The 25,403-nt window shown below is 45.6% G+C and overlaps 2 protein-coding genes and 1 long non-coding RNA gene across 4 annotated transcripts in view; 1 reads left to right on the forward strand and 2 right to left on the reverse strand.

The window, feature by feature from the left end:
- The first annotated feature begins 116 nt into the window (after positions 1-116).
- tubgcp4 (tubulin gamma complex component 4) lies at positions 117-7,646 on the forward strand. 2 transcript variants are annotated; one of them, XM_065953224.1, is made up of 18 exons: positions 117-291; positions 787-915; positions 1,003-1,125; positions 1,500-1,553; positions 1,674-1,730; positions 1,799-1,878; positions 2,456-2,657; positions 2,773-3,628; positions 3,952-4,076; positions 4,153-4,203; positions 4,285-4,390; positions 4,526-4,633; positions 4,751-4,895; positions 4,972-5,149; positions 6,692-6,826; positions 6,934-7,050; positions 7,124-7,263; positions 7,377-7,646. In XM_065953224.1, exons 1-18 carry the CDS (start codon positions 214-216, stop codon positions 7,381-7,383), a joined length of 2,691 nt encoding a protein of 896 aa, XP_065809296.1. In that variant the 5' UTR covers positions 117-213; the 3' UTR covers positions 7,384-7,646. The 2 variants fall into 2 exon arrangements, with proteins under 2 accessions (XP_065809296.1, XP_020497082.1); XM_020641426.3 differs by having other exon boundaries at positions 120-291; positions 3,463-3,628.
- The window catches only part of tp53bp1 (tumor protein p53 binding protein, 1), a 28,950-nt gene continuing 11,186 nt past the window's right edge, over positions 7,640-25,403 (reverse strand). The window contains 12 exon segments of the mRNA XM_029278791.2: positions 7,640-7,948; positions 8,025-8,164; positions 8,275-8,471; positions 10,576-10,670; positions 10,749-10,940; positions 12,368-12,547; positions 12,718-12,909; positions 13,039-13,418; positions 15,231-15,377; positions 19,619-19,839; positions 19,961-20,113; positions 24,721-24,949. Coding sequence (XP_029134624.2) covers positions 7,761-7,948; positions 8,025-8,164; positions 8,275-8,471; positions 10,576-10,670; positions 10,749-10,940; positions 12,368-12,547; positions 12,718-12,909; positions 13,039-13,418; positions 15,231-15,377; positions 19,619-19,839; positions 19,961-20,113; positions 24,721-24,949 — 2,314 coding nt within the window. The 3' untranslated portion in view covers positions 7,640-7,760.
- On the reverse strand, positions 21,686-24,714 carry LOC136178610 (uncharacterized). The gene is made up of 3 exons (XR_010665991.1): positions 22,458-24,714; positions 22,224-22,273; positions 21,686-21,867 (listed from the first exon to the last, which is right to left on the reverse strand). It is a non-coding gene; the product is annotated as an uncharacterized lncRNA (long non-coding RNA).

A 25,403-nucleotide genomic window follows, 5' to 3' on the forward strand; every position in this document is an offset into this window, starting at 1 on the left:
ATTTAAAGCATCGTTTAAATCAAAGTAAACATAAGCTAAAAGCTCAAAAAGCTAAACGATAAAATGACTGAACATTAAAAACCCGCGCATGCCCCATGACGCTCTCCGTCTTGACGTAATCAAATTGCGACAACTTGGGCGGCAGTTTGTGCTGATGGGTGTACGGGGAGCTCTCCGGAATATTTCAGGGAAATCAGACAACGGTGAGAGAGGATGATTCACGAGCTGCTGCTGGCGCTGAGCGGATACCCGGGGACCATCTTCACCTGGAACAAACGGACAGGTCTGCAGGTAAAGTGTAGGGAAAAAAACCCGCTTTGTGACGGTATTGCGCATGCGTGTTAACACCGATAATAAGAGATCACTTCATACAAAGCTACAGGTGTTAGGGTTAAAAAAATGACCGTGTTAACAGGTGACTGTAACACAGGCACACAGGCAGATAGACAGACAGACAGACAGAGAGAGGCAGACACACAGACAGACAGACAGACAGACAGACAGACATTTATTGTCATGGCAAAAGTAGTTTAACTTCATTGGACAAACGCCATTGAAATATTTTGTAAAAACCAAAAAATATTGTTACTTATATTAATTCTTGAAAAGTTTTAATGTGGCCTGAAGCGCCCTCCAGAAGGCAACAGTTGAAACAGGTGTTGTGTTGGTGGGAGGAGTCCTGAAGCTGCGAGCACTGCGGAGGCTGTGTTTAATGTGAATGCCCTCACAGGACAGTAGATTTATAAATGAAACACTGATCATGTTGACACTGTGTTTACCTGTCAGGTGTCTCAGGACCTGCCCTTCCTCCACCCCAGTGAGACCAGCGTCCTCAGCAGGCTGTCCAAACTGGGCTCAGACTACATCCGCTTCAGTGAGTTCATCGAGCAGCACACTGGGCACGTGCATCCACAGGTGAGAGCACTTGTTCCTGCTGCAGATGTTCACATGTCAACACATGGTCAGGGTGTCAGAGGGATTTAATGAACACTTTGTTTTAAGGAGCACCACTCAAACCAACCCAGTCAGACGGGTCTCCATGGGATTTACCTGCGAGCGTTCTGCACAGGTCTGGACTCGGTGCTGCAGCCGTACAGACAGGCTCTGCTGGACCTGGAACAGGAGGTACAAACACCACTCAAACGATTCATATAGAGATTCAATACCTCGCATCCCGAAAGAAGGAAGAGTGTTTCTAACTTCAAACAGACTGCACAGGGTTTCTACAGAGACCTGATCTGTAGGAATCCAAACTGTTGGAGTGTTCAGGTTCCTCGGGTGCGTCTGGAGAACGTTGGCGATCATCACACTCCACAGACGCTCGTTCTCCTCATGATGTAAATGTAGTTTTTTTAAAAAGTGACTGATCTAACACACACACCCGGGACACAGCCGTGACCTGTGACCCCCCCCCCCTCTCTCAGGAAATTGATGTGAGTCTTTAATGTTGACGTGGATCATGTGACTGGAAGCTCATGAAGATTTTGTCCGTGTTTCAGTTTCTTGGAGATCCTCACCTGACCATATCTCACGTCAATTACAAACTGGACCAGGTAAACAAAACCTTCTGATGACATCACTGAAATGTTTACCTTAATAAACAAACTGCAGACACTGATGTGTGTGTGTGTGTGTGTGTGTGTGTGTGTGTGTGTGTGTGTGTGTGTGTTCAGTTCCAGCTGCTGTTTCCATCTGTGATGGTCGTGGTGGAGACGATCAAATCCCACAAGGTGCTTAACGTAAATTATGAACCCGTTGTTGTTGTTATCTTTATCATTGTTGCGTTGTTTGTGTTTAGATACACGGCTGTCAGATCCTGGAGACGGTGTACAAACACAGCTGTGGCGGTCTTCCACCTGTTCGCATGGCGTTAGAAAAGTGAGTAAGCTCCTCCCTAACCTTCTAGATTTTTATTCTTTAAGAAACATTTCAAGAAAGTGCCAATTTTCTGTGAAATGTTTTGTTTTGTGAAATATTTTGAAATATTCTGTGAAATCTTCTGTGAAATGTTTTGTTCTGTGAAATCTTCTGTGAAATGTTTTGTTCTGTGAAATGTTCTGTGAAATATTTTGTGAAATGTTTTGTTTTGTGAAATGTTCTGTGAAATGTTTTGTTCTGTGAAATGTTCTGTGAAATATTTTGTTTTGTGAAATGTTCTGTGAAATGTTCTGTTCTGTTAAATGTTCTGTGAAATGTTTTGTTTTGTGAAATGTTCTGTGAAATGTTTTGTTCTGTGAAATGTTCTGTGAAATGTTCTGTGAAATGTTTTGTGAAATGTTCTGGGAAATGTTTCTGCAGTTCAGGGCCACCGTATGTTTTGCTATCAGAGTTCATGAGTTCTCTCATAACGATGAACATTGAAGGGAGGAGTTATCAGCTACAAATGAACCAATGAGCATCAGAGTTTATATGAATCAAACTGTGATGTTGATTGTTCACATCATCCTCTCTGCAGGATCCTGGCCGTGTGCCATGGCGTGATGTACAAACAGCTGGCGGCGTGGATGCTTCATGGTTTGCTGTTGGATCAGAGCGAGGAGTTCTTTGTGAAACAGGGTCCCAGTGCAGGAGGAGCGACTGCTAACCAGGAGGAGGAGGAGGAGGACCTGGGTCTAGGAGGTCTGAGTGGGAAACAGCTCAGAGAATTGCAGGACCTGGTGAGGAGTTCAGACTCAAAGATGGGGGGGTGTGTGGCTGGTGGAGGAGGAGCAGAACGTGTGCGCGTGCGTGTGTGTGTGAGGCTAGTGGAGGAGGAGAACGTGTGCGTTACAGAGGCTGGTGGAGGAGGAGAACGTGTGCGTTACAGAGGCTGGTGGAGGAGGAGAACGTGTGCGTGTGCGTTACAGAGGCTGGTGGAGGAGGAGTGCGTGTGCGTTACAGAGGCTGGTGGAGGAGGAGAGCGTGTGTGTGTTACAGAGGCTGGTGGAGGAGGAGAACGTGTGTGTGTTACAGAGGCTGGTGGAGGAGGAGAACGTGTGTGTGTTACAGAGGCTGGTGGAGGAGGAGAACGTGTGTGTGTTACAGAGGCTGGTGGAGGAGGAGAACGTGTGTGTGTTACAGAGGCTGGTGGAGGAGGAGAACGTGTGTGTGTTACAGAGGCTGGTGGAGGAGGAGAACGTGTGTGTGTTACAGAGGCTGGTGGAGGAGGAGAACATGTGTGTGTGTGCGTGTTACAGAGGCTGGTGGAGGAGGAGAACATGTGTGTGTGTGCGTGTTACAGAGGCTGGTGGAGGAGGAGAACATGTGTGTGTGTGCGTGTTACAGAGGCTGGTGGAGGAGGAGAACATGTGTGTGTGTTACAGAGGCTGGTGGAGGAGGAGAACATGTGTGTGTGTTACAGAGGCTGGTGGAGGAGGAGAACATGTGTGTGTGTTACAGAGGCTGGTGGAGGAGGAGAACATGTGTGTGTGTTACAAAGGCTGGTGGAGGAGGAGAACATGTGTGTGTGTGTGCATGTTACAGAGGCTGGTGGAGGAGGAGAACATGCTGGCTCCGTCCCTGCAGCAGTTCTCTCTGCGCTCGGAGATGTTACCCTCCTACATCCCGATCCGAGTGGCTGAGAAGATCCTGTTTGTGGGAGAGTCGGTCCAGATGTTTGAAAACCACAACCACAGCCCGTCCAGAGCCGGTACATGAACTACACATGAACTACCCAACAACACAAAATCAACTACACATGAACTACACATCAACACAACATGAACTACACATCAACACAACATGAACTACACACCAACACATGAACTACACATCAACACAACATCAACTACACACCAACACATGAACTACACATCAACACAACATCAACTACACATCAACACAACGTGAACTACACATTGTGTGTTTCTAAAGACTTGTGTTTATGAGGCAGAAGGTTTGAGGAGTCACAGAGCTGTTAACCTGTTTTCTTTGTTTCGGGTGTGTTGTTGTGTGTGTGTTTTTGTGCGTCAGGATCGATCCTGAAGCACCAGGAGGACACATTTGCTTCAGAGATGCACAGACTCAAACAGCAGCCGCTCTTCAGCCTCGTCGACTTTGAGAATTTAATCGATTGTATCAGGAGCACAGTGGCCGAGGTCAGATGGAGCACTGCTGTTTATATTACATTATGTTTATGCTAAGCTAATATGCGAACATGTGTCTGGCCTGCAGCACCTGTGGACTCTGATGGTGGAAGAGGCGGACCTGCTGGAGCAGCTCAAGGTTTGTTCCAACCTAACAGATGATACATCTCAAAACCCTGCTGGTGAGTAAATCTGATCCTTTCATCAAATGAATCTTTAGATCATCAAAGATTTTTACCTGCTGGGTCGAGGAGAGCTCTACCAGGTGTTCATCGACCTTGCTCAGCACATGCTCAAGACTCCTCCCACAGCTGTCACAGAGCACGGTAACATAGACACATCCTTCAGGCTTTATATATCGCTAAACAAACAATGAACAGACACACACCTGTGTGTATTTTTCTGTCATGTATTTCCTGTTCCTGTGTGTATTTTCTTGTGATGTTTTTCCTGTTCCTCAGATGTGAACGTGGCATTTCAGCAGGCAGCTCATAAAGTTCTGCTGGACGATGATAACCTGCTGCCTCTGCTGCACCTCACTGTGGACTACCAGGGGAAAGACTGTAAAGGTGAGCTCACCTGAGCTGAAGCACCTTGTAGATGACGACGGATATTGAAATGAAATAACACTTGATAAATGAATCAATAATTTGAGATGAGCTAACCAATGTCCTGTCTGGTCCCAGAGTCGTCAGGTCCCAGAGATGGGGCCACACCCCCTCAGGACATGTCTCCTCGTGAGGCTCCGCCCACTGGCTGGGCAGCTCTTGGTCTCACTTACAAGGTTCAGTGGCCTCTACATATCCTGTTCACCCCTGCTGTGTTAGAGAAGTAAGGACGCACGTTGACACACTCTCTATGTTAACATGTTTCAAATATGTTGACCCCCCTCCTCTCCCCCCCTCAGGTATAACGTTGTTTTCAGGTATCTGCTAAGCGTGCGGCGTGTTCAGTCTCAGCTGCAGATGTGTTGGGCTCTGCAGATGCAGAGGAAACACCTAAAGTCTAGCCAGATGGACGCCGTGAAGTGGAGGCTCCGCAACCACATGGCCTTCCTCATTGACAATCTGCAGTACTACCTCCAGGTGAGAGGAAGAGCATGTGTTACGCCCCGCCATAAGGCGGCCCTATGTGCTAACAACAATCCACACATTGACCCATTAAAATACTTAAAACACCTTAACAAAGGGATTTATTACAATATGACACACTAAATGATAACAAAGATCAAAGGAGAAACAAAAGAAAACAGACGATCCCTGACTGAGAGGCGCAGCAGTCCCAACTCCAAATGCCCCTCTTTCTGCAGCCAGCAGTGGCTTCACCTGGACTGGAGAACAGAAAGGGAGAAGGGACAAACAGTACAAGGAAACACACAGCCGTAACACGTGTATGAGTTCCATCGCAGACGGGGCGTGTATCTCTCCCACCCATAACCGGAGGCAACACTCGACAGTCATGCTGAGACAGGCGGAAGGAGACCTTCCTGTTTGGGAGGGGCCAGGGCGTCCCGCAGCAGAGTTTAAGTAGTAGAGTCCTAACTGGCCAGAGTGGGGGCACCATAAGAAGTTTGTGTAGTGTTGGCTATATAAGGGCAAATGGTGGAAAGGACCTGTTCTGATCCGCCTTGAGCCAGACACCCTAGAAGCTCTGTACCATCTATGGGTGCATTTCACGGGAGAGGAAGTCTTCAACCTGTTCTGTTCTCTAGATAGATACTTGGCCCGCAGGCTGGCCAGGCAGGGGGCTGCCCATGAAAGCAGACCTGGTACCCCTTGATGGTTTATATGAACACAGTAGACGTGTTGTCCAACCATACTAGCACCTTTCTTTCCTCTCAGATATGACAGGAGGTCCTTGAAGCCCTAGCATATTGACATGTTCTATGGGGTCCTGGGCAGACCACTGCACCTGAGTGTACTTGCCCTGCTACACTGCCCCCACCCTTTGAGGCAAGCATCTATTGTCATCATCTCCAAGCGAAACGAAACTGGTCACAGGGGGATGTCCCATGACTGAAATTCCTGGTCGTCCAAGGTGACAGCCCGAAGGGCTGAGCCACATGGAAGAAGAGAAGAGCTGTGTCATGGACCACCAGGGAACCGGATGCTGCACAGATCAGCCTGTAGTCCAGATAAGGCAAGACCTTCGTGCCCTGGGACTGCACAGACGCACTTTGTGAACGCCGGCGCAAACCCTGAGGGATGCTTCACCTGTCCGTTCCAGGACTTGTACAGGAGCTGTACCAAAAAGCCCCCCCAATATCTGACAAGGTGGAATGTGCAAGCCAAACCAGATGGTGCGCCTGGACCAGAATGGTCATCAGATGCCCAAGTGCCGGTGCCTCTATTGTGGTGACACTCAGACTGGTAGTGGATGTTTCCTCCGCAGTCGGCAGGAGTGCTGCATGACACTAGGGTGGAGAGGCAGAATAAACTGCAAAATAAAGATAATTCCAATTCTGCTTTTTTCCTTCCAACAGGACATCAGTTCAGTATATCTGTCAGAATATGTTTAACTTCCCAGCTGTGCATATAGAGGTGAAGAATTGGTATATGTGACTTTAGAATCATCTCATTGACAAAGGTGAGCAAAGTGTTGACTTTATGCTTGCTGTGTGTGTGCAGGTGGATGTGTTGGAGTCTCAGTTCTCTCAGCTGCTGCAGCAGATTAACTCCACCAGAGACTTTGAGAGCATCAGACTGGCTCATGATCACTTCCTCAGTAACCTGCTGGCCCAGTCTTTCATCCTGCTCAAACCGGTTTACATGAATCCTCATTGACATGAAATAAGATCATTATTATTTTCAAACACAATCAGTGAGGAGTACAGGTGTTAATACAGGTGTGTGTGCGTGTGTGTCCTCAGGTGTTCCACTGTCTCAATGAGATCCTGGAGCTGTGTCTCAGTTTCTGCTCTCTGGTCAGTCTGAGTGTTTCCTCTCTGGACGAGAGGGGGGGTGCTCAGCTTGACATCCTGGTCAAGGTAAACTCAATAACTCATTTTTATATTCAACCATAAAACTTTAAAAACGTTTCTATATATGTTCATATTTCAGGGTTTCAGACGCCAGTCGTCTCTGCTCTTTAAAATCCTGTCAAGTGTCAGGAACCATCAGATCAACTCTGATTTAGCTCAGCTCTTACTGAGACTGGACTACAACAAATACTACACTCAGGCCGGAGGCACGCTGGGCAGGTAGGACACACACACACACCACCCACCCCCCCCCCCCCCCCCCAAACATCACACTTGTGTTTGACATCACAGTGAACATATTGATGTTAATCCATTGAAACGTGTTGTTTCAGTGTTTAAGAAGAACGCTGAGGATTACAAGTCGGCCATCTTTGTTCATCTGTGACCAGAACAAACTCTTTTAACCTTTGACCCTAAAGGTTAAACATCTTAGGTAACCACGTCTCTGTTATGAACCTCATGTTGGGAGCTTCAGGATGACCTGCAGTGTGAAGATGATCGTTACCCGAGATAACAAGCTGAGTGTATAAACTGTATATATTTAAACTTTGCTGCATGTTTGTGTTTCTGTGGAGAATAAATCAGACTTTTGGAATAAAGAAGCGTCACAGTTTAATGTCTTAAAAACACACAGGTGTTAAAATGTGGGCGTGTCACAGTTTATTGTCCATAAAAACAGCCAGGTAAAGGTGAACATATGTACAGACTCAGACTGATCACACTGAGGATGAGTCATGACGATACTGAGGGTTGCTATGGAAACCCAGCCGCTCCCCTCGGATGACACTCTGGATGAGCCACTCAGCAGACACCAGCGGGACTTCCTGTGATGTCATATCCTTTAGTACCAATGGGGGACAAGCGCTGTCTGTCACCACAACATCAAACTTCCCTTCAGGGACATCTGAGAACGAGAACGTTAAAAAGTTTTAGAGTTTGACAGTGAACATTGTAAAACATGTCTCAGGTGTTTGGTGTACCTGAGGCGTTTTCTTTGTCGGTCTGAACATGTCTCTCAGACGATCCTCCTCCCAGACTGATGAGGTGAGACCACAGATCCACCTGCTGCCCAAACACCAGGAGGACACGAAGACACCTGAATGGACTACAGCGAGGATGCCTGATAGAGAGAGACAGAGAGGAGGAGGAGAGAGCGAGATAATGTTAAGTGTTTAAGTGGGATTTAAGTTAAGGATAAAAAGTTTTAAACGAGGTAAACTTTGGTCTGACCACTCAATGATGGTGCCATCTGACCCCGCCCCCGCTGGCAGCAGGTAGTTCCTGTAGTTTAGCAGCTTGTTCTCTTTGCAGCAGTCTCTGACCCAGATGTGCGATACACACGGCACGCCACTCGCCACGCAGAGTATGTACTTCCTGGTCCGACAGTGCTGGTCAGCAATCAGAAGGCTCTGATAGGCTGCTTTACACTGTAGATAAACACACAGTACACACACCTGAGGAGTCGCACGCACACACGCACACACTTGCCACTGCCAAGCAGAAAGTGTTGGACATGTTTGAACTAATTCAGGGAGCACAGGTAAGCATGGAGCGAGACATATCGTCAGGATATGACTCTGATCTTGGATCAAGCCCCTTAAGAGATCAAACAACCCTGCTGAAAAAGCTCAGTAAAGAACAGAGCAGCCAGGATAACCCAAGGACTGGGAAATAAGTCTAGTTTTCCCGGACTTTGACTGTGGAGCCCCACCCCTCCCCTTTGGGGAAACGCCCCAGTTCCCTGACAGCTGTGACACCTTTTCACACCTTCACAGGTTTGAATCACCACATCACCTCAGCTCCCAGAGGCAGAGATAACACCAGGCCCCCTCCTGCTACCTGTAGGTTCCCATCGCATGATTCACAGCTATATATTCACAGGAATATCAAAACCTCAGATGACTCGGTTGGCTCCCTCTGCATCAATGACTACCTCGGAACGATTAATCTGTGTCTCAGTGATTTACCTGATGCATCCACAAGAGAAAACCTCAGGCTGATCTGGACGACAACTTCCAAGAGTGTCCATGACTTCAAGACTACCCTTCAGCCTGAGATCAAAGACCAGTACTCTGCGCTCTGCAATGCTTTGCGCCAGGAATATTCCACCTACACTGACCCTGCATCTGCCCTTCTTAATGCTTTCAGTGTCTTGCACTAAAGCATGAGGCCCCCAAAGATTATTACTGGCGCCTAAGATCTGCATATTTCCAGGGACGAAAAAGGCTTCAGGTTTGAAAGAGAACCAATCTTTCAAGTCCATCATCATGCACAATCTGCATGGCTGCGTGCGGTCAGATGTCACCATGCATAGTTGTACACATCAGCTTAGTATGAAAGAGATCAAGAAATTTGCACAGGAGGTTTGGGAGACACGCTTACGTCCGTGGTTTGTGACACACGATTAATTACCTAACTCATGAAGGCAACAAGTTGCCTCATGCTAGGAATAAGCTGAAGTGACCACTTCACCGGCAGAATATACAACAGAACCAGAGGGGTGAAGGTGGGACTCAACCACAGGCTAGGTTCCAGCCTGGAGAACTGATCACTACCAGATCCGAATGGAACTCTCGGGATGGCCGTAGCCTGAGACAGAAGGGTAGGTACAACCGGAGTTCCTACGAGCTTCCTTAGGAAGCAAGTTCTGACAGAGTTGGAGCGCATGACAGTGGTAAGTCAGTGGGCCTCCGTCCCTTACAGAGAACATGATTCTGACTCCACATAGGAGTAGGGTTGTAGCCTCCATTTCGAAAACCCAACAATGTCACTCTACCGACATGAATGTTTCCTAGTCCCTGTTTTGTGTTTTGATATTGGTAGTGAGACATATAATGTAGATGTACATTTACACACCTACATGCCACACACCATCCCACAGGCTTACTTCTGCCCAGGCTAGGCGTTAGCCCAACAATCTACACCTGATACTCTTCTTTCTCTCCTCTTCTTCTTTGTTTCTTTAGTTTGTTTAGTTAAATCATGCACCTTGAGCAGCAAAGCATTGCTAATGCCTGTTTATGTTTTGATGCTTAGCATTAGACATAGACATTCTGCACAGACTTTGCCTCAGTGTCTGCCCAGACTAAAATGCCTCTTATTCCTCTGAACTGTTAACCCCATGAACTGAACCAAACCTTTCTCCTCAATCCCAGACACATGGACCGTCTAGCCCGTGGGTAGTCCCAAAGACCGTGACCTGCAACCCACTCTTTAGGACGAAGGGGGGGATGTTGGAATCTCCATGTGTTGAAACCAGGTCCGGCCTGTAGCCACAGAAGCCTGAGTATGAGTACTTAAATGACTTTGGTTGTTGATGTTGTTGTTCACATCATGAGACATGTTGTTGATGTTGTTGTTTTCATCATGAGACGTGTTGTTGATGTTGACTCTCAGTTTAATGAACATGAGGTGAACTCCAGCGATCCTCGACTCTTTTTGTAAATTAATATCTGACAGGTTCTACAGGTGTACAGGTGTGCAGGTTCTACAGGTACAGGTGTACACTCTTTCAAAGAAGTATTTTCTCACCTGCTCCTCGTTGAAGTCGGGCAGGACAAACCCTCCGCCCGCCTGCAGCTGAGACTCGGTGTACGTTTTATTATAGGGTCCCGTCTGCACGTAATCTGTGACACAAACAACAACATTATTACAGTCTTCAACATGGGAACCAAAGCCTGACCAGTCCTCGGCGTCTTCCTCACCCTCCTCTTCCTCGCTGTCGTTCCTGTTGGTCAGACGGTCGTTCTCAGACGACGCCGTCAGCATGAACGCAAAGCCCTGAAACAGTGAGGCGTTCAGGGGCAGCGGGCCGTGAGTCTCCGACACATCGTCACCAGAGCGACCAGGAAGGTCAGTGCCGCTGCCGGAGGTGTTAAACACACCTGTCCTCTGACCTGACACACACACACATGATACGACATATTGTTTATCTTTACGTTGTTGTTTAACATGTTGATGTTTACATCATGAGACGTGTTGTTGTTTACATCATGAGGTGTTGTTGATGTTGTTTACATCATGAAACTTGTGGTTTACGTTGTTGTTTACATCATGAGACGTGTTGTTGATGTTGTTTGTTTACATCATGAGATGTGATGCTGATGTTGTTTACATCATGAGACGTGTTGTTGATGTTGTTTACATCATAAGACATGTTTATGTTGTTTGCATCATGAGACATGTTTACGATGTTGTTTACATCATGAGACATGTTTACGTTGTTTGCATCATGAGACGTGTTAACGTTGTTGATGTTGTTTACATCATGAGACATGCTTATGTTGCTTGCATCATGAGACGTGTTGGTGACGTTGTTGATGTTGTTGTTTACATCATGAGACGTGTTGTTGATGTTGATGTTTACATCATGAGACGTGTTGTTGATGTTTACATCATGAGACGTGTTGATGTTGTTGTTTACATCATGAGACGTGTTGTTGATGTTGTTGTTTACATCATGAGATGTGTTGATGTTAACATCATGAGGCGTGTTGTCAATGTTGTTGTTTACATCATGAGACATGTTGTTGACGTTGTTGATGTTGATGTTTACATCATGAGAAGTGTTGTTGATGTTGTTTACATCATGAGACGTGTTTTTGACGTTGTTGTTTTCATTATAAGACTGCTCTCTGTCGGGGTAAATATTTTTATATTTCAGTCTGTTGGATGAACAGATGTTTGGAGCGTCAGAAACACGTCTCCACGTGTTCTCCTGACTCAAAGCTGAAACTTCAAGCTCGTGAAAAGGATTGGCACAGAGCACCATCTTTGTGAGGGAGGTGGGGAACAGCTGATTTGTAAATATTAACATGTGAAACGTCCAAAGAAGGTCAGAGGGCAGGGGTGGTTTCTGCTCAAGTTCAGGAGGTCAAAAGTAGAGAATATTCACACACACACACACACACACACACCCACACACCCTGTGGACCCACACCGTTATGTCATCAGGAGTTACCGTCAGTGTGAGCAGCAGCAGGTCGACACGTCTGCACGTACATCTCAGTTCAAACACATCCCGGACTCACACAGACACACAAACAACACATCACAAACAACACAAACAGGCGGAGAGATTCTTCAGCTAAAAGTGGGTTTTATCAAACATTAAAGGGACACACACTTGTTACAGTTCATACAGCTTTAAAAACCTAAAATCAGATTCTGACCCAAGAAGGAGTTGATTCAAATCAGATCAAATCCCGTAATGAAACAATAAAATATTAAACAATCGTCCTGCAGGGTAATTAATCCAAACATCCCCCCCTCCCCGCTCAGACTCTGTCATAGTTCTGTGTTTCAAGGGGGCGGGGCTCTGTACCAGTTCTGGCTCCTGCTCCTCGGCGCCCCCTCTTGGATGGCGTCCTGCTGTCCTCTGAGCTCAGCAGCTTCCTCTTCCCGGACGGGCCGGGGGTACTGGGGCTGCTGGAGGAGCAACGGTGGGGGGTGTTCTCCCCCCCTGGGCCTCCTCTGCGCCTCCTCTTCCCCTCCACCAGATTATCTGAGGAGAACACACAGCTCATTAATAAAGAGGACCATTGTGTGTGTGTGTGTGTGTGTGTGTGTGTGTGTGTGTGTGTGTGTGTGTGTGTGTGTGTGAGCGTGGGCATCTGTGTGTGTGTGTATGCGAGTGTTAGTGTGTGTATGTTTGTTTGTGTGTGTGTGTCTCACCCAGGCTGATGTCTGAGGCCTTGGTGAGAGGGGTGGAGGGTGTGTATGGTCCCAGGCTGTGCTGCTCCTTCAGCTTGTTGCCCTGATCCAGAGACAGGATGATGGACGTCCTGTTGTACCACTGTCTCTGAGCGTCCCTCTCCACGCTGTACCATAGCTCCTCCCCCTCGCTCTTATAGTCCTTTACTACTCCTACACACACACACACACACACACACACACACACACACACACACACACACACACACACACACACACACACACGCGGTAACAACTACCCAATGGCCGACACTATGGCGAGATGCTTAAAGTCTTCCTCACCTACGCTGAAGTACTGGTCCTCCAGCAGGGCAGTGACCTCCGTTTCCATGGGGATTGGGTCACACAGCAGGATGTCCTTTCCCGCCACTTCACACTCGTACCCGTCGTCAAAGCGTAGACGGAACTTGGCGTCCCCTGCGTCCATTATGATGCGCCCGGAATAGAAATATCCGTTAGAAGACCACTTGGCGACGACCCGCAGACCGACAAAGCTGCTTCCTGCTGAGCCCGTCTCTTCGGGGGAGGAGCGAAGAGAGTCAGAGCGGGAGGGGGAGGGGTCAGAGGGGCTGACGGGGGGGCGGGGGGGCGGCTCATCCTCCGAGGACGACGCCATCTGAGTGTGAGCGCAAAGCCTCTGCAAAGAGCTGACTCCGCCCCCCCTGATAGAGAGAGAGAGAGAGAGAAGGTTAAGACTTGAGTTCAAATCTAACAAAGGTATTGTTTCAGATCCATCACTACAGACGCAGGTGGAACATTCAGGTTTGAAGATCTGAGACTGAGGTTCAGTCCCGTCTTCAGCTCTTCCATTCAATAGCAGCAAGTTGACCTAAACCCCCTCCCCAGCTGTATGTTCCAGCTCCTGGTGGGGGATTCTGAGGTGTTCCCAGTCCAGAGGGGGGTAATACAATCCCTTAAGGGAGCTCTGGGTCTACCTCAGTCAGACCAGTTTAGCTGGCCCGGTATACCTCCAAAGGGAGGCTTCAAGGAAGATCCTGATCAGACGCTCGAACCACCTCAAAGGTCAAAGGTCTCTTTATTGTCCCCACAGGGAAATTTGTTTGCAGCTGGAGACATACAAATACATCAACAACATTAATAAATCATCCAAACATCATGAAACATGAAGCCCAGCAGAGATGCTGACTCCTCTCAATATGAAGGAGTAGGGACTCTGCTCCAGGCTCCTCCCCCTCTCTCGAAGGCTGAGCCCAGACCCCCTCCAGAGGAAACCCATTATTAACCCATGTTATTCTTTCACTCACTACCCAAAGCTAATGACCACAGGGGAGGGTTGGGACGAAGATCTAGTGGTAAGTTGAGAGCTTTCCCTTCAGCCCGACGGTCCGGCACAACGCCTGTCCATCTTACCCTCACTGTGAACAAGACCCTGAGATACTGAACTCCTTCACTTGAGGCAAAGACTCACTCTCCAAACAGAGGGAACTGTTTTCTTAAAGGGCTAGACTTGGGAGGATCTGACCCACTTCCCAACCGCTTCACACGGCTGCCAACCACCCGGAGCCTGCTGGACATCCCATCCTAAAAGAGCCAACAGACCATCATCACTGGGAGGAGCCTCCTAACCAGCACCCTGAAACAAACTTTCCCCTGGAAGTAGTGTGATGACCCCTGGTCTCCCTTGTCAAAAATGTGAACCACCCCCCCTAGTCTGCCATTCAACAGGTACTGCCCCAGACCGCCACACCACACCGAAGAGGCGCGTCAGCTCCGACAGCCCAACTATGTCCAGAGCCTAAAGTATCTCAGGGTGAAGATGCTTCCCCTGGATCATCAGACTCCTCATCCCAGGACATGTTGATTGGGTCAGCATTTTCTCTGTTTTTTTCACCGTCCAAAAACATCCCCAGTCCTGCTTAGATACCATGCCCCTAACCTCCCCAGATACACAAGAAATCATGCAGTAGTTGTGATCGAAAGTCTGAAGGAGGGCTCTGCTAGTTGTTCCCAGTTTGGGTTCACCAGGTCTGTCCGGCAACTTCCCCCTCTATCTGATCCAATTCCCCACCAGCTGGTAATCAGCTGAGTGTCCAACACATGTTTCTCCCAATCTCTCCCTCCAGGTTTCTGAATCATTGATGTGCCCCAGCAGAATCCTGGAAGAACCCCAACCAGAGACTCCAGGAAGGCTGCATACTCTGGATAGATGTTATTTATCTAAACTAAACTCTGAATAACCTTGTCTTCACAGGTAAGAGGATTTTTTACAAACATTAAGATGTAAGATCATTTGACTTTGGACTGTTTCACAACATTTCTACAAAGACAAATGATGAATTGATAACAAATCAGAGATATGGAAGATGATTTCATGATTTTGAGGTCAGAGTAAGAGGATCAGCAGATTAGTGAGGAGGAAAGGAAAGTGTTATCAGAGACGCTGCAGGAGATGTTAGCTTAGAGACGCTAATGATGCTTTCTGAGCCCTGATCTAAGCCTCAGAGAGGACTCACCTGGACAGAGAGGAGCGGGAGGGGGGTCGGCCCCTCCTGGCCCTTCCTCTGGGTGTGGGGGGAGTGAGGACCCGGGGCCACTGGTATCCTCTGTCTGCTGTTAGCGCTGACCCCTGACCCCTGTGACCTCTGTGACCCCTGCGGGGGCTGCAGACACACAGGTGAGATGAGTAGACGAGGAGGCCGTCAGCTGTCATGAGCCTCTGTTACATATCCTGTTCCTCCTGGCCGTCAGTGTACAGGAGGAAGTCATGACGTAATGTAAAATCACACACTGAGACACAAATATCTCAAAGGTGAATATAAAACGACGAGTGCCACTGATCTCAGGATAAAACTATGAACAAACACGCCCTGTTTAAGGGGGAGGGGGGGTCTGAGAGGACCCTGGCCCTGCAGCAGCAGAAACAGAGTGTTAGACAGTCAGAGATGTTCTCACACAGACCTGACATCAGTGTGGAACTACAACAGCTGTTAACCCTGTATGATGTGATCTGAAAACTTCTGGTGTAACAGTCTGAAACATAACTGAATGTTGATGAGGTTAGAGAAACAGCGGGTATGAGAACATCTCTGGTAGAAAGGGAAGCATGCAGCAGGTAAGACTGAGACAGGTGTTGGGCCATGCAGGCTTAAGACAGGCAAACAATGGACTTGGGCCTGCATCTCTGTGAGAAGCCTCATTTGAGTGATTCACTGGGATCACAAAGAGACCTAAAGGACTCTTACTCCCAGAATCCCCTGCAATACTTCACACCTACGTGTGAAGAAAGGGGGGGACCGGAACCTCTCTCTTCTCATTGGAGGGGACCTGAGGTAGACCCCCCATGAAGCAGGCCAGGCTACAAAACTCCAAGACTTCCATTGTTCTTTCTCTTTCCACGCGCTGACTTCAAGTGTTCGGAGACACAGCTCACCTCCTGTTCTCTGCAACAATCTCTTTGTTTTAAGTTTTGGCGCGCAGGTAATCCGAGGCCGGCAGTGCTCTAAATTCCGAGCTCGGATTGCCCAGTGAACGCATCTCAGTTTCCCGGAGAGCGTCAGACTATAACAGATTATCAGAAAGATAACGGTCTTATTCCATCCTGCAACGAAAGGACATCAACGGACATCTTTCCACTCGACGGAGAACATAACGGAGCCGCTCTTGCCGTAAGGGACCCTCGCCACCATCAAATGCCTCTGTGACTGGACGGACAGAAGATCTGTTCAATCGCCGGACTCTTTTTCCCTTCATCAATCGCGGGCAAAGCGATTCACAGGTGAGGCTTAATTAGGTCTGGGCAGAATTAGCTTTAGAGAGTGTTTTTTACAATTGTTTGATTGATGCGGAAACGGTAATTCTTCTCTTAGTTGGACCGCCGCGTCCTGAGTTTCACCTGTTTAAAACTCTTGTTGGTCCTGTTTCGGACCGCTGCGTCTTATATGTGTTTAGCGTAACAGCGTTATAACCGGGTATTACTCTTCTGATCAGAAAGGCCAGTGTAAACCGTATTAACTTGAATTTGGCCATTGGTTTGTTTCTGTGAATGAAGGGAATTACTCCGAGTTGTGGCGCGGGATTCGAACTGTGATCCAGCCTCTTCAGGCACGCATTTCACGGCACGCGCACACGCGCGCACACACACACACACACCTCTTTCACAAGCCTTGCTTGATAATGTTTGTTTGTTTAGATTAGTTTGTAATAGTTATTTGTTTGATTAAGTTCATTGATTTTGGATTGATGTTGCTTTGTTTGAATAAATTCTGTTATAATTTAAGAGAGCAGTTGTGTTTGTGATTACTGGTGTATTTGCATTGTGACTGATTTTAGTGATATTTTGGTTGTATTTCCCTGATTACAGGGTGGTGCCCCAAACGAGATTAAACATAGTTTAATGACATTTTTAATTATATTATTAATAATTAAATATAATTAAAACCGCAAGCGGTGATGAAGGGCCCTCGCACCCCTGTGCATGTCGGGGTGTGTCGCGACCACGGGAGTGCAGCAGCAGCGGAACGTGGCTAAGCAGCAGGCCGTGCAGTTCGATTTGTGTAAAAGTCGTAGTACTGGCATGTTGAAATAGGCAGCGTAATGAAGATCACATTAAATTTTAACGTAGAGCAGTTCAGGCTGGCACTGTCATGATAGCTATGAAATATGGAGCAAATTGAGCATTGTATAAAGGATGTAGTACTTACTCTTTGCTGTAGGAGGCGCTATGGTTGAAGTTGACTATTGTTATGTCAATGTGTTCAGAGGTCAACCCTGGTCATCCATGTGAAATTTCAGTAAGATTAGACAAAGTATTTAGGATGTAGTACTTAGTCCTTACAGTAGGTGACTCTATGGTTGAAGTTGACTATTGTTATGTCAATGTGCTCAGAGGCCAACCCTGATCATACCTGGGAAATTTGTAACAAATCTGACATTGTATATGGGAGAAAGTACTTATACTTTGCAGTAGGGGGCACTATGGTTAAACTTTATTATTGTTTTGGGATGGTGTTCAGAAGCCAACCCTGATTATACCTGTGAAAATTGGAGCAGATCAGACAAAGCATATGAGATGTAGTACAGTGTCTTTCCAGTATGGGGCGCTATGTCAGTGGCCCAGTTGTATTAGGTTAGATGTGAGCAGGCCAGTACTGAGATCATTCAAGTGAAATTTGAATAAGATGTGACATTTTATATGGGAGGTAGTACTTAGTCTTTGCAGTAGGGGGCGCTTTGGTTGAAGTTGACTATTGTTATGTCAATGTGTTCAGATGCCAACCCTGATCATACATGTGAAATTTCAATCAGATCAGACAAAGTATATAGGATATAGTTCTTAGTCCTTGCATTAGGGGGCACTATGGTTAAACTTTATTATTGTTTTGTCATTGTGTCCAGAGGCCAACCCTGAACATAACTGAGAAATTTGAAAAGGATCAGACAAAGTATATAAGATGTAGTACTTACTCCTTGCAGTAGGGGGCGCTATGGTTAAAGTTGACTATTGTTATGTCAATGTGTTCAGAGGCCAACCCTGATCATACCTGGGAAATTTTAAGCAGATCAGACAAAGTATGTAAGAGCTACAGCCACTTCCTGTTTGATGGCGATGTGATTTTTGAACTTCCTGTTGCGTTTTGGGCGTGGGTTGAAGAGGCTTTTTTGTCATGTTGGAAATGCATAGTAAAATTCAGAATTGTAGGTTCAATGTGCTGCGGGGGCTGAATGTTTGAAATATTGTAGGGGGCGCCACTGAGCCATTAAGCCACGCCCACTCTCTTAAACGGTATAAGATGTTTGACTTTACTACCAGGATTATATGTATGAAGTTTCGGGACAGTACGACTATGTTAAGCCTGTGAAAAAACTACTTCCTGTTTGATGGCGAGCGACGCGTCCGTATGGCGACAGCGTTGGATGTAGGCGTTTGAGCTTGAAAGTGTTGTATGGCCAAGGTGGTAGCATAGTCCACACCAATTTTGAGGGGAAAATGAGCTACCGTGTAAAAATGGCGAATGCTAATAGAGAAGCAGTAACTTCCTGTTGTTAACAGGTGGCACTGTGACTAATCAAAAAATGTCAATCATGGATGTGTTCAGGGCGGGTTCCGAATCATGAGAAATTTTAATATGATTGAACACTAGATGGCAGAGATATAAGCATTTACTTTTTTGGCAACTTGCCAAAACGCTCAAAAAACTTAAAACGCACGCCACGCCCACGCCCTTTGATGAAATAACGTGCGGAGCACAACGAGATATGCTGAGCCTGTCTAGAACGCACTGACACTGAGATTGCGTCGATCGGATGGCGCCCTCAGACAAGTGTGTTCAAATAGGAAGGCTGAAATCAGCGATTTTGGGCCATTATCGTGAAATTGAAGTTTAATTTGTGGACTTCCTGTTGGTTTTTTTTTAAACGCTGCAAGAGGATTTTTAGTCCGTCCCGAGAAGCTTAATATGCATACCAATTTACGTGAGTGTACGTGAAAAAAACCTTTATGGGGAGGCCATTTTGAAAATTTGAAGGGGGCGCCGCTGAGCCATTTTGCGAACTCCGTTTACGAAACCACCAAAATATAAATTTTTTCACCAGACCTGATGACCGCGGAAAGTTTGGTGAGTTTTCAGGCACGTTCAGGCCCTCAAAAGTGGCCGCAAAGAGGCGGACTAAGAACGAGAAGAAGAAGAAGAATCGCCAGGGTTTCAAGAGGGTCCTCGCACGGTTCGTGCTCGGGCCCTAATTATTAAAGAATATAACCAAAGTTGACTTGATAAAACCCCAACACAGAATCAAAAGAGAGCACACACAATCAAGTTTTCATGTGGACCTGGGTTGTGTACTTGTGTACGTGGGTTTGAATTGCCCCCCGGGGACAAATAAAGTTTTTTGAATTGAATTGTACCTAAAGGATTTGCCCCCCCTGCTGGGCGGCAGGATGAAGTCAGACCGGATGAATCCACAGCTGCTGCTGGTTCCTCCTGAGCTCTGCTGCAGACTCGACGCCTTGGACGACAGCGAGCTGATGTCAGCCAGGTCACCTGAGGTGAGCGAGCTGCTTCCTGTTCGACACGGCGAGATGTCGCTGTCCAACACCTGACAGTCCACCACAGGCTCCTCCCTCTCCTGATGAGTGGTTACATTCAGAGAGGGTGAGTTTTCTATGATCTGTTTATTCAGCTGATGAAGAGAAGGCTGCACTTTATAAAGTATAGTACATTATGTGATTTATTCAGGTGGTTCTTACCTGGGACACTTTTCGGTCCACCTCTTTTCCGTCCTCGTAATAAACGTCTGTGATGATGCGAGTGATGGTGGTCCTCACTTCCTGTATGGTGCGTACGTGTCTGCGGTGGGCGGGGCCTGTGGTTCTCTTGAGGGATGGAGACGCTGATTCTCCCTGTGAGAAAGAGTGAGAAAGTACTGCACACACACGTTCCAACCAGTGGGCGCGCACTGTAGCTGTTCCCACTCAACGTTCTTGAAGCCAAAATACGCCGCTTAGGGGCGCTTCCATCTTGCGATTTTGACGTCATTTGGAGCCAGAGTCTGCGCAGTAGGGTCCGGGGGCAGGAGACCTGGTAACACGCCCCGCCCACTTAGCGTACTGCCCTGATGACTTACGCAGCCCAGCTACGCCGAAAGCGCTCTGCCGGTCTACGATGAAGAAATGTGTAAGTACAACAAACCGCCGTATTCAAAGTCTAATATTCAAACACACGGTTTTAAAAAATCCCGCTACTTTGATCATTATTGAAAATACATGGGCTGCTTGATCCTCTGTTTTTGCCGAAATTGTTCTATATTTAAGCTATATTTAAGCTAGGTTAGCACCACAGACCGTAGGCTACAGGTGGTAAGATATGTTGTATTTTGTTAGAAACTGATAGTCTGCAATGTGATTCATGTCTGATTTTCTAATATATTTAAGTGAACAGTAAATCAATTGTTTTTTGTATTTTCATTTAGGCAAATAAGAGATAAAAGCAGGTCTGACGTCTTCCACAGAGGTCAAGCGCAAGTTAAAATCATCTGTTAATTATATATCCTGTGATATTTATTTAAGTTTCATAAGAGGATTGTCAAAACAAGCTACTGTTAACAATACAGTCTTCTAAAAATAAATCCATTTTACAATCAACAGAACCTAAAAACGATTCATTTCAACCTTTGTCTGCACACCTGTTACAGAGGTCAGGCTGGGGTCGCTTAGTTTGAAGGAACCTCCTCCTTTTTTCACCTGTGCCAGATGCCCTGCTCATCCACTGTGGTAGAAATGACCTTACACCAGCAGCTCTCCCAGATGAAGAGTCCTCTCTGCCATCACCCAGAGGAGCTGATCAACGTCTGCACAACTACAGAAGGTGGACAGAGTCTGGTGCTTTGTGACAGTGAACAGTAAGAAGGCTACCATAGTCACCCTCAGATAAAACACAGAGATCCAGGTCAATATTTAATTTATTTTTCTTAACATGATGTTGCCCTGTGTTTGAAAGGCCAGATGCTGGAGGGTTGTGTTGGATTTGCTTTTCCATCATATTTTAAAAGTCAAACAATCATCCAGGATCTCTTTACTTTATTTGATTTTTATCTGGATTTCTTTGTTAAATTATTTTTTATACTTTCTCCTATGTCCCAGCAATTGGACCTGATGGTCTCCCTTACTTAATTTCCACATGGTTAATGAAGGCAGGGGCTGTTTATTGAAGTTTTTTTCATAAAATGTTTAAATAAACTTGTTTTAAATCTGATATGACTGTCTCTGATTAACTGGAGCACTACAAAGTGTTGGTCACAGTAAAATAATTTAGCAGTTAAGTTTATAGCTCACATTTGAAAAGGCCATGAACTGACATTCATTTCTTCTAACAGACGAGCTCAGCTTTTCACAGCCAGTCTCGTCTGAGATAAATGGCCTTCAAACTTACTTAATATTAAACATTTAAAGCCAATAAGCATAGCAAGATACGCATGAGATTCCATTTCAATTTATTCAATCACAGACTTGTCAAACAGTCTGGCATTTTGTGCTGCTGTTTTCAAGAGTTAATGACTAAAGAGAAGAAGTCCATCGAGAGGGGACAGGAAACACTCAGGGGACGAGTCCTCCATGTTGTCAGGGGTTGTTAATGGATCTGAATCTGAGAGCATCTTCTGTAATAAAGAAAAACAATCACAGAGTTAAATGTAAAGTATAATGAATTTTACTGTGATGTTTATGCCTCAGACCTGAAATCAGATCTGTCCTCAGGTTCTGCTAAGCTTCAGGTTCTAAAGTTTGTTTTTAAGACAGGATAACTATTTATGAGGAAAAACAAAATATATAATAAGACATGATAAATCCAATAATATGATCAGCTTTATGAATTTATGTTTTAAGACAAAAGTGTTCCTGCCACTTTCTATTGAAGATTATTTCAAACCGTCATCACATGGGCCAGCCTGATAAATTAAACTAATCTTAAACATTCTCATATAATCAGACAGCCAATTTGTGTGCAGAACCTCACCGGAGCTGGAATCAGAGTCTGGACTGCTGTTTCCTTTGGGCATTGATTTCCTTGAAGACAGAAAGAAGAACAATTTAAACATGAACTAAACTTCTTGCAGAACCATAGAGGCTGTTAAAATCTTCTGCTAGTCTTCCTTACATTTTAAGAAGGATTATAAATTGTTACTAAAATTACTTTGATGCAGATAGCGGGTATAATAAAACGGTCCAATCATATGAGAGATAATTTTACCTTTGAGTCCTATGTGCAGGCGTTCTCTTCAGTATCAGCACAACAAGATGATGGTGTCCACCTTCACAACCTGCTGCTTCAGTCTGGCTACATCATGGTCACCTACAGGAACACCACAGAAATGCAATCAAAGTACTTCACTGTATTTATCAGAGGATGTACTGTATGCAAAGTAGAATTTTTTTTAGCTGTAATTCCTCAAAAAGATTTGAGACTGTTTTGTTATTTGAGAGCACAGATTGTTTCTTTTCCCTTCTCTCTGTTTGCCTGTACATGACCTTTTAGTGCTGTAAAAGATGCTACAGTAAATCCTGGATCAGCTGTGTGGATGGTGCGACTGTGTGGTAAAGCTTTGTTAAAGTTGTCACGCACATACTCATATGCCTTTGGAGAGTAAAAGTGCAGTGTGGTGGCAAACTGCTTATAAAATATAAAATAGTATTTCATTGGTGAGGTGCCCCAATCAAAGCGTCCTACAGAGTAGCAGCAGCTTTAGAGGGAGGAGACGAGCGCACTATGGAGAGGAGCGCACCAGAGGGGGTGAGCTGGGGGAGAGACGCGCAACCTGAGAAAAAGGAAATCCCAGTTTAAAATATAATGTTGGCGAAAAGAGGGAAACAGGACGACATAAATGTCCATGTTGAAATTCTTTTGAATGCAGAGGCTGTGAATGTTCAGTTTTCTTTGGCTATAAAAAGGCAACAATAGCCTGTAGTTTAATCATGGTGTTTCTCTTCGTTAACGATTATTGAAGCAAAATAAAGAATAAATGCATGACATTTAAAACATATTAACATGTGTGGGGAAAAACGCGATCTTTATGTCTTTTATTGTGCCCATGTCTCCTCCTAACTTCAATAACAGCAGCCTGTTGTGTGTAACACTGGTCTCCTGGGTTAACACCTTCCTTTCAAAGGTGTTAAATACAGACACCGTCACAATCACCTCAATGTTTGTCAGGTTTTGTAAATTTTTAGAACAATTTCTCTATGAGTGTCATTAAATTTACAATATGATCAACTTGTGACTGTTGAATTGGTAGTGTGTGGAAGACAATGCAGAATATTCATCACGTTTAAGCAGCATGATGCTCGGTTAATATTACATAACACCACCGCCGGTTGTTGATGTTTGCGTTCACGTTTCGGTTAGTCTCTTAAATCAGTAACAGTTATATTAAATCACATCTTACCTTTAGTTTTATCTGGATACATAGAGAAATATTCTACCCTCGTTTATAGTAAAAATTTCAGCCTGCACGATGAAAGTAAAACCTGTTCCTCTCGGTATAGTCCACTTATCACTCAGACTGTAAACATGTACACATTAGTAATGATGCAGGCCAGATTTAAATTATGTGACTTTGTTTTTGCCCTCGATACTTTTTTGAGACCTTACCAGACGTTTTTATTTTTGCTGTAAAATAACTGTACAGTCAATGAACCGCATCTGTGAGCGGATTTTATATTACGATACTTGGTTTTAAATACATTTTCAATCACAATAACGACATAACAATATCAAGAAACATAGCATGTCAGTTATTAGGTTTGCTCATTTAATAAAATAAAATAAAAAGATAAATCATGCCGGATAAGTAACCTAGCTTTACAACATTTCAGCTAATCTTAGACTGCTTATGTGTTAGCTAGCTAGATAACGACTTTAACCAACGACACATAAATCACACTTTTTACTTACCGAAAAAACTGCAAAGATCCGTTATCTCCCACAGGTCGGTTAGAACAGTTTCCTGTAGAACAACTCATTCTTCCAGCTCAAAAAAAGACGAAAAAACTGAACGGAAAAATTCAATGGCGTCTCGGCTTTCCTTCACTACGTAACTTTTGTTATTCACAAAGAGAGCTACGCAAGATCGGCGGCTGTCAATCATCGTCAAATATGACGTAAAATCCTGTTTTTCAACCTCAAATAACTTATTTAAAACAAACTTCACAGAAAAATGAGCACTTGAACACAATGTAGGGTGATAATAACTAATGATCACAGCAGAGTTTAGGTTTGGAAAAAAATTATGTGACGAGTATTTTAGCTTTACAGTTTGACCCACATCCCGTCTGTTATCATTGAGGAGGCGGGGTTTATGACCTATACTGCAGCCAGTCAGTAGGGGGAGCTCTAAAAATAAAAGCTTCACTACACCGGGGACCTTGTCCCGTCCATTATTTTTACAGTCTATGGTTCCAACACACACACTCTCCAACACACACGTTCCTCTCTATTTAAAGGTGTGTATTTATACCTGGCCTGCTGGGGCCCGGGCTCCTCTGGGGGTCTGGGTCGGAGTCTGTGGAGCTTCAGGGGGTCCTGGTCTGTCCTCAGACTCTGCACGACCAAGAGGATCTTGAGAGGTCTGCGGAGCTGCAAACACTTCCTGTTGTGAGGGCTGCTCTGATTGGCTGTTAGGGAGGCTGTTACATCCCAGAGAGGAAGCCTGAGAGCTCCTCTGAGGAGAGGAGAACAGCTCCGCCCTGTGGAAATTTAAAGAGAATTAATCATTAAATCAATGAACACCTGCAGTCAGAGCCTTTCGGACATTTGTTTATGTAAATTTCAGACAATTACCTGACAGACGTGATGTTTAGCAGACAGGTGTGATGTTTACCTGACAGGTGTGATATTTAGCTGACAGGTGTGATGAGGTGTGATGTTAACCTGACAAGTGTGATGAGGTGTGATGTTTACCTGACAGGTGTGATGTTTACCTGACAGGTTTGATGAGGTGTGATGTTAACCTGACAGGTGTGATGTTTACCTGACAGGTTTGATGAGGTGTGATGTTAACCTGACAGGTGTGATGTTTACCTGACAGGTGTGATGAGGTGTGATGTTAACCTGACAGGTGTGATGTTTACCTGACAGGTTTGATGAGGTGTGATGTTAACCTGACAGGTGTGATGAGGTGTGACGTTAACTTGACAGGTG

This window comes from Labrus bergylta, chromosome 3 (genome assembly GCF_963930695.1).
Source record: "Labrus bergylta chromosome 3, fLabBer1.1, whole genome shotgun sequence".
NCBI lineage: Eukaryota > Metazoa > Chordata > Actinopteri > Labriformes > Labridae > Labrus > Labrus bergylta.

Coding starts and splice junctions, on each gene's coding strand:
- tubgcp4 (XM_065953224.1), top strand. CDS start 214: ATGATTCACGAGCTGCTGCTGGCGCTGAGCGGATACCCGGGGACCATC. Junction 4,204..4,284: donor ACCTGCTGGAGCAGCTCAAG/GTTTGTTCCAAC, acceptor ATGAATCTTTAG/ATCATCAAAGATTTTTACCT. Junction 6,827..6,933: donor CTTTCATCCTGCTCAAACCG/GTTTACATGAAT, acceptor GTGTGTCCTCAG/GTGTTCCACTGTCTCAATGA.